The sequence below is a fragment of the Ammodytes marinus genome, assembly GCF_949987685.1.
Source record: "Ammodytes marinus genome assembly, chromosome: 11".
NCBI lineage: Eukaryota > Metazoa > Chordata > Actinopteri > Uranoscopiformes > Ammodytidae > Ammodytes > Ammodytes marinus.
This window is the reverse complement of record NC_137215.1, coordinates 29104546-29119020: the sequence shown is the minus strand read 5'-3', so window position 1 is coordinate 29119020 and position 14475 is coordinate 29104546. Positions and strand designations below refer to the sequence as shown.

The 14475-nt window shown below is 39.8% G+C and overlaps 1 protein-coding gene across 1 annotated transcript in view; it reads left to right on the top strand.

The window, feature by feature from the left end:
- vps8 (VPS8 subunit of CORVET complex) overlaps positions 1–14475 on the top strand; it is a 61556-nt gene that overhangs the window by 26637 nt on the left and 20444 nt on the right. The window contains exons 14-23 of the mRNA XM_080036687.1: positions 4849–5019; positions 5938–6012; positions 6576–6611; positions 6977–7067; positions 8680–8726; positions 9389–9478; positions 10541–10587; positions 10963–11185; positions 11811–11900; positions 12826–12877. Of these exons, the coding sequence (XP_079892813.1) occupies positions 4849–5019; positions 5938–6012; positions 6576–6611; positions 6977–7067; positions 8680–8726; positions 9389–9478; positions 10541–10587; positions 10963–11185; positions 11811–11900; positions 12826–12877 (922 nt within the window). The remainder of the gene's footprint in view (positions 1–4848; positions 5020–5937; positions 6013–6575; positions 6612–6976; positions 7068–8679; positions 8727–9388; positions 9479–10540; positions 10588–10962; positions 11186–11810; positions 11901–12825; positions 12878–14475) is intronic.

Here is a 14475-nt window from a genome sequence, read left to right as displayed (position 1 = left end):
TGGGTGGTTAAACCGAAATAAGTTATCATTAAATTTAGAAAAAACTAAATTTATGTTGTTTGGTAGGAGAGCAGCAGAGGTCACTGTGAAAATACAGGTAAATGGGATTGATATTGAAAGGGTCAAGCAACACAAAGTACTAGGGGTAATAATTGATGACAAGCTAAGTTGGAAACCACAAGTTAGCCATCTTAGGGGCAAAATAGCCAGGAGTATTTCTATACTTTGGAAATCACAATATTTTTTCAATCAAAAGGCCTTACTTGTTTTATACTGGAGTTTAGTTTCCCCACATCTGCATTATTGTGCTGAGGTGTGGGGAAACACTTACAAAGGTAAATTGCACCCCCTGGAGATCCTTCAAAAAAGGGCAATAAGAATAATATATCAAGCAACTTACAGGGCACACACCAATAACTTCTTTATTGAAGGTAGAATTCTCAAATTACGGGACGTAGTAAGTTACCACACCGTACAAATGATGTACAAGGCTTCAAAAAAAAGCCTTCCTGTCAGTTTACAAGCAATGTTTGAAGACAGAGGAGTTTCGCATGATTTAAGAAGAAAAAGAAGATTCACAGAGAAAAATATACGGACCACACTTAAATCATTTTCGATTTCTGTAAAGGGTATTAAATTATGGAATGAACTTGATGATGATATCACAGGGAGTTGCAGTTTGCAAAATTTCAAAAAAATGTATGTCTCTAAAACTATGGAAAAATATACACTGAAAGCCGAGCACTACTAAGCGGAGTAAAGGTGAATGGCACTATCATAACATTATTGTAAAGGAGAGGTCAGGAGAATGACTTGTTTGGGTTTGAATACTTTGGCAGTTGTGTTTAGACTACCAGATAACTGACTTTGAAAAGGCCTGAATAAAAGGGCAAAACTAACTCTGCATTGTACAGAATAATCAGAACGGAGCAGAACTGATCTTAAAAGCTGAAGCAAGTGGATTAATCATGGAACTACTATCTTGGTCGCTGAATGCCATTGACCGCGTGTTTTCAACCAGAAAAGCGGGAGCTGGAGAGATACCGTGTCCTGATGGCACCTTCCTGTCCGGTTACGCACTGGATAGCTGGAAAGAATGGAAAGTGGTTTGCCTGGCTGCATTGGACATTGAGGATGTTGAAGATGTATACATCTTCGCTGGCATGACGGTGGGGATGATTGCTTTGGGAATTGCTTTGGGAACTGCTCTGTATGTCCAGTATCGCAAACTGAAGAAACTGATTGTTGCACAAGCGGATGGGAGGGACGGAAGATTTACAGCGCTGAAAGATATGGATGGAGCAGCTGTTCGGGAGGGGATAGCAAACCTTGCATCCAGTATTGCATCTATCAAAGGAGACATCACAGTTATCAAAGGAAAAGTCGCTGGAATCGATGGCATGAAAGGAGACATCGCAGATATCAAAGGAAACATCCAAAAATTGGCTCCAGTGGATGGAGAGGATATCGATGAGTAATTAAATTCATCGGGAAAATGGAAAGCATGTCAGTTGTGCAAGGTCAATGGATATGGAGAATGAAAAGTTGACTGTGTATTGGACTGCAGCTTAACAGACAAAAAAAAAAAATAATAATATGCAAAATTGTGTTTTCTTCCTTTTTGTTTTCTTCCTTTTCATTTTCATTTTCATTTTTAATTTTTAATTTTCATTTTTTATTTTTTTTTATTTTTCTATTTCTTTAAAACATTTTTTAATTTTTAATTTTTTCTGTGATCAGTAAATGTGTATCTGATTCTGAATCTGATGAAATTGGGGGCGGGACTCGATAAGCCTTAGGCTTCTTCCGTCACCCTTCGGACAACACAAATTAAGATGTATGATGTGAAAGAGATAATTGTGTATTGTGTGGAATTGTCCGAAAGAATAATAATAAATAAAACGGGCCTGCCGCAGACTCGAAGACAGATGGCGCACCAGTAAATCTGACTCCTCCCGCCTTGCTTGGACACTTAGTTTCAAACGCTATAAACGTGCACTTTCTGCTGCTAGGTCTTCTTATTTCTCCAATTTGATTGAAACCAATCAGAACAATCATCGGGTCCTGTTTAATACTGTGGCCAGACTTACACAGTCCTCACCTTCTCTGAATCCTGCTATTTCACCCAATGATTTTCTAGAGTATTTTACTGATAAAATCTCCTTAATCAGGAGCAATATCACTAGGCAGCAGTCCCCTAGTACTTTGAGCGACCAGTGCCAGGCAACCACAAGTACACTCTCACAGTTTGAACCTATCTCGGCTGAAGCCTTGGCCTCATTGGTTGTTGCTTCTAAGCCTACAACCTGTTCACTGGATCCTATCCCTTCTGACCTCTGTAAGGAACTTTTCCCCTGTCTTAGTGGCCCTCTACTCTCCATCCTGAACACTTCCTTCACTGAAGGGTGTGTCCCTCTATCCTATAAATCTGCTATCATTAAACCACTCCTCAAGAAACCCAACAGCGATCCACTGGTTCTGGCTAACTATCGACCTGTCTCTACTCTCCCCTTTTTCTCTAAAATTCTTGAGAGAATTGTTGCCGATCAACTGACTGCCCACCTTTCTGCCAACAATCTCTTCGACAGCTTTCAATCTGGTTTCCGCTCCCGTCATTCTACTGAGACTGCCCTAACTAGAGTAGTTAATGACCTTCTCATTACCGCCGACTCTGGATCTGCTTCTCTTCTACTCCTTCTTGATTTAAGTTCGGCATTCGATACTGTAGATCACTGTATTCTTCTACATCGACTGGAGCATTGTGTGGGTGTTCACGGGTTGGCACTCTCATGGTTCCAGTCCTATTTATCTAACAGAACCCAATGTGTTAGTTTTAATGACTCTTTATCTGAATGTTCTGCAGTTGTCTCTGGTGTGCCCCAGGGGTCTGTCTTGGGCCCTCTGCTCTTTTGTATCTACATGCTTCCTCTGGGTAGGATCATTGCTGAATACGGCATCCAGTTCCATTTCTATGCCGATGACACACAACTTTACATTCCACTGCAGCCAAATGACCCCTCTCAAATTCAAAATCTTGAATCATGTGTAGTCCGAATCAAGAGCTGGATGAGTCACAACTTTCTTATGATTAATACCGCTAAGACTAATCTCCTGGTGATCAAGCCCAATAATTATAAATACTTATCTGAAGGTCTTCGTATGAACATTGATGGTTGTTTTATTTCTGAGAGTCCTCTGATCAAAAACCTTGGTGTTACCTTTGACCCAACATTGACTTTCCAGTCTCACATAAAAGAAATCACTAAAACAGCTTATTTTCACCTTCGGAATATTTCTAAAATCCGCCCTTCTCTGTCCCTGCGTAGCGCTGAGGTGGTTCTCCATGCCCTTGTGTCCTCTCGACTGGATTACTGTAACGTTCTCTTTTCTGGCCTCCCCTTTTCCACCACCGGGAGCCTTCAAATTGTCCAGAATTCAGCTGCTAGACTTTTAACTAAAACAAGTAAATTTTATCATATAACTCCTGTTTTAGCTTCATTACACTGGCTGCCCATTCAGGCAAGAGCGGATTTTAAAGTTCTTCTTTTAACTTTTAAAGCCGTGAATGGTCTTGCGCCACTTTATCTTTCCCATTTACTCACTCCCTACACTCCGTCCCGTCCTCTTCGCTCCCTTGGCTCAAACCTCCTAGTCATTCCACCCATCAATAAAAAATCAGCTAGTGGGAGGGCTTTCTCTTACCGCGCTCCTCTTTTATGGAATGCCCTCCCACTTGACATCAGAAGTACCTCCTCCATCTCACTTTTTAAATCACGTCTTAAAACACACCTTTTTACCCTATACTTTGATTAAACTATCTTTTAGCATTTCCCCTGGTCTTTACTATTGTTTTATATTTTTATTTTTTATTGGTTTTTATTTTCTTAACTGTTTTATCCTTCCTCTGGTGTTTTAACTGATGTTTTGTAAATGCATTTTAACTGTTTTTTTTTTTTTTTGGTGGTTTTGATTGTTTTAACTGCACTTGTTTTTATTGGAAAGTGTATTGGGACCGTGTACCATGGTGATTTTGCACTTTAAATAATAAATTGATTGATTGATTGTTTGAACCCCACTGGTTAAAAACACCAATGCAAACGGAAATGATGTACGTGTTGATTTACATACAGAGCGGGTAAATGCAATCCGATCACAAGTAGACAAAGAAGTCACATGATGTGTGGACTGAGAGCTGGCCACCTTTGATCGGATTACCAAAATCACATCATAATCCCAGGTGGAAACAGGGCCTCAGTCAAGACGACACAGGGCCAACTCCGGTAACTTCCAGGAGCTACCAGCGTAGTACACAGACAGACAGACAGACAGACAGACAGACAGACAGACAGACAGACAAGATGCAGAGTTGTGGGAAAATATGTGTTTCTATTGGACCACTTATTGTGATACATCTTATTGTGAGCCAATGTATCATGATGCGTATTGTATCGTGAAATTCTTGCCAATACACAGCCTTTGTTAAGACAAGTCTGCTGTAGTTGAAAGTGCTTGACTGGGAGCGCTCCAGTGGCATAGTGGATAGAGCGCGTACCATATTGGCTCCGGCCTTCGTTGCAGTGGTTGTGGGTTCAAATCCGACCCGTGGACCTTTACTGCAGGTCATCCCCCCCTCTCTCTCTGTCTCCCCATTTCAACTCTGTACTATCTAATAAAAAAAAGCTTGAAAATGCCCAAAAAATAACCTTTAAAAGAAGTGTGTGTGTGTGTGTGTGTGTGTGTGTGTGTGTGTGTGTGTGTGTGTGTGTGTGTGTGTGTGTGTGTGTGTGTGTGTGTGTGTGTGTGTGTGTGTGTGTGTGTGTGTGTGTGTGTGTGTGTGTGTGTGTGCAGTGGATCAACAGCCGTACTCTGGTGCTGGTGGACAGCCATGAGAAGCTGCAGGTGGTGGACCGGCCCAGTCAGGAGGTGCTGGAGACTCTAGACCTGGAGCAGGTCCAGCTGGTCTACAGCAGCAGACACTTCAAGTCCCTGGCTACTGGAGGCAACGTGTCCCAGGCTCTGGTGAGACATACACTGACAGCAACCACAGCTTCCACTTTAAAAGGAATACTTCACCCATACAGAACCAGCGTTCTATCATTATAAAATCGCTTTTATAATATAATGAATGAGCTTTTTCTTCCCTGAGTCTTTCCTCAGTCTTCCCTTGGCCCAGCTGTCCTGTTAATCCTAACCCTAAATTTTCCTATGCGTGATGTCACACATGGGAAAATCTCGGGTTAGACAGTGAGATCATAAAACACTCTTTCTTCCTTTTTCTGAGGCTAGGATGAACCGATTTCTAAAATGTTTGCACTACATAGGATCTCAGAGTTCCATACACCTTCATATTTCCACCGGTCAAGTAGGTCTTTAACATGAATCAATGTCTGGATATAGAGATACATCAATCCACTATTTTTCAGTTCGATCCCATTCCGATATCTGGGTTTTGGATATCGACCGATACTGTCCGATATCATAATTATTCTACATTTCTTTGTTGGTGGTGCAGTTATGTGTAAGGTTAAGGAAGGCTTAAGCAACACAGCAGTTCTTATTTGAAAGAGCAAAATATATATATATAAAAAAAACAGCGTTACGGTTTATCTGCTCTGAATGGTTTTGAATATAGAATAATTCAACTTTTCAATTGCTTAATTCTTTTTCATTTGATCAATATATCACATAGCTATGGTCTTAAAATGTCATTTTTTTCTTTCATGGTAAAAATGATTTAGAATAAAAAATAAAAATAAAAAAAATATGGAATTTGGATGGGTACGTGGATGGGAGTTGTCAGTCCAAATGAACCATCAGTAGTATACAGTATATCCAACATGTGTTAACACGTCCTACCCCATGTTAACCGGCACATACTCTGCATTTACCTTCATTCTGGATCCTGTGTTTGTGTCTAACTGTGTTCTATTGTTTCAGGCGTTAGTGGGAGAGAAGGCCTGCTACCAGTCAGTCTCCAGCTACGCGGGACAGATTGTCTATTTGGGCACCAAGGTACTGTGTGTTGTAATGTGGCTGTTTGCTCAGTGAGGCTGTGTGTGCTCAACAGCTGTGAGCCTCTTGAAAAGAAAAATGCTGACTATATTTTCAGTGGGGAACACGTTGATATTAATGTGTTACTGAATTGTATCCGTTAACAAGACACCACTATTGTCATAATAATAGTTTTAGAACTGAGAGAAAATCATAATATAAAAAAAAATAATCATAATTCACTCACTTACATTAGATGCATATTAAACCTTAATAAACTAGAAAACACATTTTGATATTTGTGTAAAAGCCACTCTGATGTTACTATCAAACCATTTTGAATGAAACTCCTAGTCCTAGACACCACATCTTTGTGAGGGTTGCCGTTAGAGTGTAAGACGTCTGAACTACACACCCATAATATATTGTTGCCATTATCTTTATCATATGTCTTAATTCATGAAAAAAAGGAAAAAAGTCATGTTATTTTGGGTTGTAAGTAACTCTTCTCCATTCATAACCATTCTGTGTGAAAGTCATATTTCTTAAATCATTACCAGAGCCATTTTCCTTTTGTCTTGCAGTCGGCTCACATTATGGCGCTAAGGAACTGGAGAGAGGTATGTATGAACGAGACTGTTTGAAGTCAGTTTTGAGTATAGCAGTTATAGTCTAGTATGATGCTTGAAACAACACCAGTAGTTTCACTCCCATCTCTTAATGTGAAGAAGTGTTTCAATAAGTCAATGATTCTTGGTTACATTAAGGTTTAAATAGTGTTTTAACTTTTTGTGATTAATGAATAAAAAACACTATATATCATTAAACTAGTTTTTTTTAAGCAGTGATGATAGAGTTTAAAAATCTACGGACAGATTTGAGTAGAAGATAACTTCTTTTTGAGCTGGGTTATAGCTGAGAGGATTTAGTTTGAATCTGTAGACCAATGACGGTTGGCTTTGCACTGATCTGTGTCCCTGTCCAGCGTCTAGACTGTCTACTGAAGCAGGAGCACTTTGTGGAGGCTCTCTCTCTGGCCTGGACCTTCCATGAGGGAACTGCTAAGGCTGTGGTTGGTGGGTAGAATGCATTATACATACATAACATAACATACTATCTTAAATCTACCAAACTCTAACCGTTTTAATTAGGCTGTATTTTACTTTTACCAATTTAATTTTATTTCCAGCCACTCTACACCTCTGTCTAAAATGTTTCTCTTTACCAGCTTGTTGTGTATTTGATGTATTTGCATTGTATATTGTGTATGTATTGTTGTTTTTGTTTCTCAACATCATTGCAAATGAGGGTCACCAATCAATGATATCTCCAGTATAAATAAAGGTTAAATAAATAAAAATAATTATCACACTATCTAGCAGCCTGTACATCAATCTGATAAACATAGGTTTTGCTTTGTAAGCCCCCTTTGCTTTGTAAGGGGGCTTAAGCCTCGTTTCCACTGAGCGGTGTGGTCTGGTTTGGTGTCACCTTGGCACGCTTTTATTTTGCGTTTCCACTGTTAAAAGTTGGTAAGGGACCCAAAATAAGCGGGCCGATCCGCACCTATTTTGGGACCCTTTTGTTTGGGTACCCATCCGTCTGAAAGGGTCCCAAAAGGGTGAAGCCACACACTGTAGTTTGTTGATCGGTCGACAGAATCATTTCTGTGTGCGTTATCTCCTCTGTAAGAGTGATAAGTCTTGTGTTTAGAGAAAAATGTAATCACGCATGTCTTTGTTTACTGTGTGTTTACTGTGTTGCATTAATCAGCGGGCTACACTGTGTATGTCTGTGTAGGCCAAGGCCAGGGCCGTTCAACAGCTCTGACCCATATGTATACTTATCCAGCATAAACCCAACCTACCAAGTAAGGCTAGTGGAAACGCAAGCTGGATGTAAGGTTACAGTGCTGACCCGAACCGCACTGCTCAGTGGAAAGGAGGCATTAGTGATATACCCTGCGTTCCAATCCCTACTTCTCTACTATTTAGTATGCCAGAAAAAGATTTAGGATGTCCCAATACATGCATGTCAATTGTAGTATGCTGAAAAATCATACAGTAACTCCAATAGCATTTTGGAGTATTTGTCTTTATTTTTGGCCTTTCTCTACATAATGAAAAACAAATCTTCCTTATCTGATTTTCTTTTCACTCCTGTGGCTCTAAAACTCTTCTGTACTTTAGTATGTAGTGTAGTAAAAAGAAAGAGTATGTGATTTGGAACGCAGGGATTGTCTTTTTCTCTAAACACCAAACTCCAAAGTCAGAACCAGTTTCCAACAAGCATTTCTCAATCAAATTCACTACACCAATATGGCCTATGAGTTTCCTGACGTAACGGCGGCAATGTTCAGTGGAGCATTATTAAATGTGAATAATAAGTTAAGTCAATGACAGAGGTCATATGTCCTGGGGTCACATATAACCACTTGACAGACATGCTCTGTGTTCCAAGTATTGGAGAAGACTCATTCATTAGGCTCATGTACATGCACATACAGTACAAGAGCCAGTTTACAGAACATATGGTTTGATTGAACGACTCTTCAATCTTGCTCTGTTGTATAGGACTCCCTTGGCTTCATCATGCGATCAATTGTGATTGATCAGATATTTCTATATATAAAGTACATGTATTCATAGAAGGACACAATAATGAGGTGCGACTGTGTGTTTTTTACAGGCCTGTTTGGGGATCCAATGAAAAGGAAGGGAGCGGTAGCTGACAAGGTAAGAACAGAAAACAACTGGACCTGCTTTATTCAATATATCTACCTCCCAAAGTGTACTCTGACATTCTTATGTTCATGTTTGAACTTGTACTTCTCTCTCTCTCTCTGGCAACTACTACGGTACATTTTCTATCAGGGGAAGCAAAAATGGCCATATACATTAGCCGTAAAAACCGAGTAGAAATGAGGGAAGGGCAGGACTCACAGGACAGTCTGGCTCTGCATCATCAGGGCCAGGCTGTGGCTAGAGTAGACTTTTTATAGGAAAGTTGGGGACTTGGACACTTTTAAAAATCGCTGGTGCTACAAGAACATTGTCTGTTCAGTTGTTCATGATGACTGTGCTGTTTGCACATGTTTTTAAAAGATAATTTCTTTTTTAAATCAAGAGATACACATTAATTGAACTTTAATTTTTTTAATGTTCATGTAATAAAGTATTTTTGTAAAATCTCAAAATCTCTCTGTCTCTCTCTCTCTCTGTCTCTCTGTCTCTCTCTCTCTCTCTCTCTCTCTCTCTCTCTCTCTCTCTCTCTCTCTCTCTCTCTCTCTCTCTCTCTCTCTCTCTCTCTCTCTCTCTCTCTCTCTCTCTCTCTCTCTCTCTCTCTCTCTCTCTCTCTCTCTCTCTCTCTCTCTCTCTCTCTCTCTCTCTGTGTTCAGATGGTAGAGATCTTTTTCCAGTTTTCAGAGCATGCGTTGAAGAAGTGTCCGGAACACGGCAAGATCCAAGTGATGGAGCAACATTTTCACGTAAGCCAAAATGACTGAAGAACACAACTTTACACTGCCTTCTTTACCCAGAATGCACTTCAGAAAAAAAAGGCCAAAAACATAAACAATATATTGGCAACTGTATTTCTGTCAATAAATGCTCACATTATGTAAGTTTCAGAACATACACCTGAAAATCAAATAGCTCATACAGTGCCTTGTTTGATGTATTTTAATAGCTGTTTTTAGAATGTTAGGACTAGGGGTGTGAACATTTGTGTGACCATCCATACCACTTTTTTTTAATGTAGGCTATGTATTGTGGGCTCATGTTTTTGTATGGGTGGGATATGCATATGTGTTGTGTTGTGTGTATATGTATGCTGCCTGCTGGAACACCTACATTTCCCTGCTGGGAGGAATAAAGTATCTTATCTTTTCTTATCTTATCTTATTTACAAAAATGTGTTAAAAGTAACACGACTGCAATTTTTTTTGTGAACACGTTAAACCGTTTCATATGGTGGGGGACGTCATTGTGGTCGTCCCCCACTCGCACGCACGCACAGACACACACAAACACACTTGTTCGTTCGCCTGTCATTATTGCCTTCACTCATTTCTACTCTGTGAACGGACAGAGTAGATTGATAGTATATCGCTTTCTACAAGTCCAGGTGTATGCAGGTTGAACAGGAGTATAGATAAAGTTTGGGCTTTTTACTTTTGAAGGTTTTTATTGGACCTACTTACGAGCATTGTTATCATCAACTGTAAGTCAATCTTCAGTTTATCTTTCATCTCTCTGCAATGGCTGTGACACACACACACACACACACACACAGAGACACACACACACACACACACACACACACACACACACACACACACACAGAAAAACTGTAATTGAAAAACATTAAAAATCCATGTCTCTCCCTCCCTCCCTTTCTCTATCTGTCTCTCTCTCTGTCTCTCTCTCTCTATCTGTCTCTCTCTATCTTTCTCTCTGTCTCTGTCTCTATCTCTGTCTCTGTCTCTGTCTCTCTCTATCTTTCTCTCTGTCTCTCTCTCTCTGTCTCTCTCTATGTGTGGTGTGTTCAGGATGTGGTTCCAGTCCTGGTGGAATACTGCCTGCTGCTACAGAGGCCGTAAGTATTTCTAGGTATACATACAAACACACAAGCAGCCAAGAGCTTTTGCATTAAACAAATAGATTTATAGCGATAGCTCTGACTGTAGCTGAGGGCATATGAAATGGAGTATAAAAAAGAACACATTTGCAGGACATTCTATAGTATTCTAGATGATCACTTTTGTAACTATGGAAAGGATCTGAAATTAAGAATTTGAAAAGTGCGGCTTTGTGTGTGTGCGTGTGTGTGTGTGTGTGTGTGTGTGTGTGTGTGTGTGTGTGTGTGTGTGTGTGTGTGTGTGTGTGTGTGTGTGTGTGTGTGTGTGTGTGTGTGTGTGTGTGTGTGTGTGTGTGTGTGTGTGTGTGTGTGTGTGTGTGTGTGTGCGTGCAGCGACCTGCTTTTCAACGAGCTGTACTCTGGCCTGGCTGAGAACACTGTTGCTAAGGGCGTCTTCCTGGAGACCCTGGAGTCCTACATCGTAGCAGACCGCGTTGGTCACCTGACCACGCCCATCATGAAGGATCTGCTGGCCCACTACCATGGTAACGGCATGATGGACAGCCTGGAGAGATGCATTGTCCATCTGGATGTCACTAGTCTGGATATACAGCAGGTGTGTGTTTGTGTGTATGTATGTGTTTGTGAACAGTACGCAACAATCAGCCAATATTACCACATTTTAGGCCTGGGCAATTTGACCTAAAATCAATATCAGGATTAATTAAATTTTTTACCTGGATTACGATTATTAAACCAATATTTTGTGTTTTTGCCCTCATAGGTCACTCACAAGGTTTGTACTGTAAATATCCTCCCACTATTACATCTATGATATTTTATCTAATGAAGTTTTTTTTTAATCAATTTATTTTCCTATTTCCCATGTGAAAATAGGAAAATAACTTGAACTTGATTCTCTAGTAAACAAATGTTTTAAATATAAATGTAATATAAAGGAAAATGTCAATGAATCACTACTGATAAGGAGTATAAAAACAGGGGCTTGGACAGGGCCCAAATCATAATAATCCACATTGAAAATTGAAGTCGATTACAGGGTCTGAATGTCGGTTTCGATTCATTGCCCAGCCCCACTACATTTCCCCTTTTATCATTATTACTAAAAGTCTGTGTGTGTGTGTGTGTGTGTGTGTGTGTGTGTGTGTGTGTGTGTGTGTGTGTGTGTGTGTGTGTGTGTGTGTGTGCGTGCGCGTGCGTGTGTGTGGTCCGTTTTAAAGGTAGTTGAAGTGTGCTGGGAGAACCAGCTGTATGATGCTGTGATCTACGTTTTCAACAGTGGAATGAATGACTACATTGCTCCTATGGAGGTAAAGTCTTCCACCTCAAATCTTTGTTTTATCACTTTTTTCAAAAAAATTCAAAACCAATGTGCTGAATAATGTTTCTTAATGAATAGGATAACTGTGAATGAAGTGGTCGTATGGAAACAAACTTCAAACCATGATTTGATCTTTTTGGCTTTCTTTCACTGAGATAAAAGGTTTGGGGGCTCATTAGTTCAGCTATTAGTTTGTAGGTTAGGTATGTCATTTCCTTTAAAAGAAAGTATGTGGAGTAATGGTCAAGGCTTAACACTTAGTCTGAGTCTTACTATTCCTACATACAATTATACATGAAAGAAAAGTAAAAATATTGGCTTTTTTAGTGAGGATAACCTGATTAGGTTCACCCTGCGTTCCAAATCACATACTTTTTTCTTTTTACTACGCTACATACTAAAGTACAGAAGAGTTTTAGGGCCACAGGAGAGAAAAAAAACAGATAAGGAAGATTTCTTTTTTCATTATGTCGAGAAATGTCAAGAATAATGCTATTGGAGTAAGTGGGGCATTTATGTTTTTTCAGCATACTACAATTAACTTGCATGTATTGGGACATCCTAAATCTTTTTCTGGCATACTAAATAGTAGGGAAGTATGGGGATTGGAACGCAGGGTCAGTTTCTTGTGAAGAGAATCTCAAATCAACGTTGTACATTCCACAGCTTCACACACACTGTCCTATCAAACATATCACATACTGTATTTAACTTATATAAGTTCTTACCAAAGGCTCATCAAGTTGACTCCATCAGAAATGTCTATTGTTCATTACATTATAATATCCAACTCATGAGAACTAAGGTCAGGTTAGGTGGAGCAGGACAAAGAGTTGATACATTGATATATCGTGTTCACTCATAATTAACACTTTATTTAGTTTTTCATTCTAAAAATTGTCTTTATATTTCAGAAACTCTTTGCTGTGATTGGACCACCGCTGAGGGAGGGGAGGGGCCTAACGGGTAAGCCTGGAACCACATCCCCCAGTGTTCACGGTATCACCAGAAAAAAAGACGGATCTAAATGGAAAATATGTTTTTAAGTGCTAGGGTGTGTTAGTGTTTGTAAATCATATTCTTCAGTCATGCTCAAAAGGTTCCATTGTATTTTTATTTTTCATGACTTTAATATACAAACATTATTGAGCATCTTTGCTGTTCATAACAAGATCATAAAATATATTCTTTGGAGAAAAGTGTTCAATTTACAGAAGGTCTGGAATCGCTCAATTGACAAACGTTAACTCACTTGAAGGCGGGTGTCTGTTGAAGTTTAAAACTATTGGATCTACCCAGTGCCACTCTGGATCTGCCAACCAATCGCATAACGTTTGGTCGTGACAAATGTCACACGCTGGCTTCTGACTACAACTGAAACTGGCGCACGACCTCAACGTCATTGTTCTCAGCCACTCCCTCTGTTGGCTGATTGGAACGCCAAAAATCTGGTCGTAGAAATCCTAAGAATATACCGCAGACCCAGACTGACTACTGAAGGGAAATGAAAATTGAAAGGAAATATGTAGGCGGGCGTTGCCAGGCTAGGGCTCACTGTTTCCAGGCTATTTGTTTTAAAAAATGTTGAACATGTAGGTTACACTTTTGGGAAAGAAATGTTATTTTGAAAGAAATGTTGAAACTATAGTGAATGCTGCTGGTAGGATGTCAATATGACAGTCAAGAGATTATTACTGTCTCTATTTTAGCAGAGACACTCTACTTCACATTACTGATTCTACTGACATCCACAAACTCCATGTGTGTTCTGTACTTCTCTTGTGTTTTTAATGAATCCCATTTTTCATTTTGTTTTTGTTGAATATGTTTAACCAATGAAAACAGAGTGTCTCCCACTTTGTCATGGCCTTACTTCCTGGTTGTGACACGTACCCTGCGTTCCAAATCACACACTCTTTCTTTTTACTACACCACGTACAGAAGAGTTTTAAAGCCATAGGGCAGAAATGGTATTGTTCGTTATGTCCAGAAATGTCAAGAATAAAGACGAATACTCCAAAATGCTATTGGAGTTAGTGGGGCATTTATGTATTTTCAGCATACTACAATTGACCTGCATGTATTGGGACATCCTAAATCTTTTTCTGGCATACTAAATAGTAGGGAAGTATAGATATTGGAACGCAGGGGTAGTTGCAGCGGGCTAAAATAGGGTTCCAATCTTTATCACTATTTTAAAGTGTAAAATGCTGGAGGGCCTATAAGCAGCTCAAAAGGACCAAATAAAGAGAAATGGATAGAAGAGTGTATCGTTAAACTGGGGCCAAGCAGACACAGAGCCCGGGGTCTGCCCTCACGCCTTTCCTTCTTTCAGCGTGTTAACAGGTTAAGAAGCATTAAAGAGGACCTATGATACTTTTCGACTTTTATGACCTATAAACGTTGTTATAATGATTTATAGTCATGTTTAACCATACTACAGTATCAAATAATTACGTACATGCATTTAGACGTATTCCCTGCTGACCGTCTGGGGTGGCTATGCAGAGCATAAACACTATGGCAGCCGGTCGAGCCGAACTCGTTCAAATTTCCGGATTGTT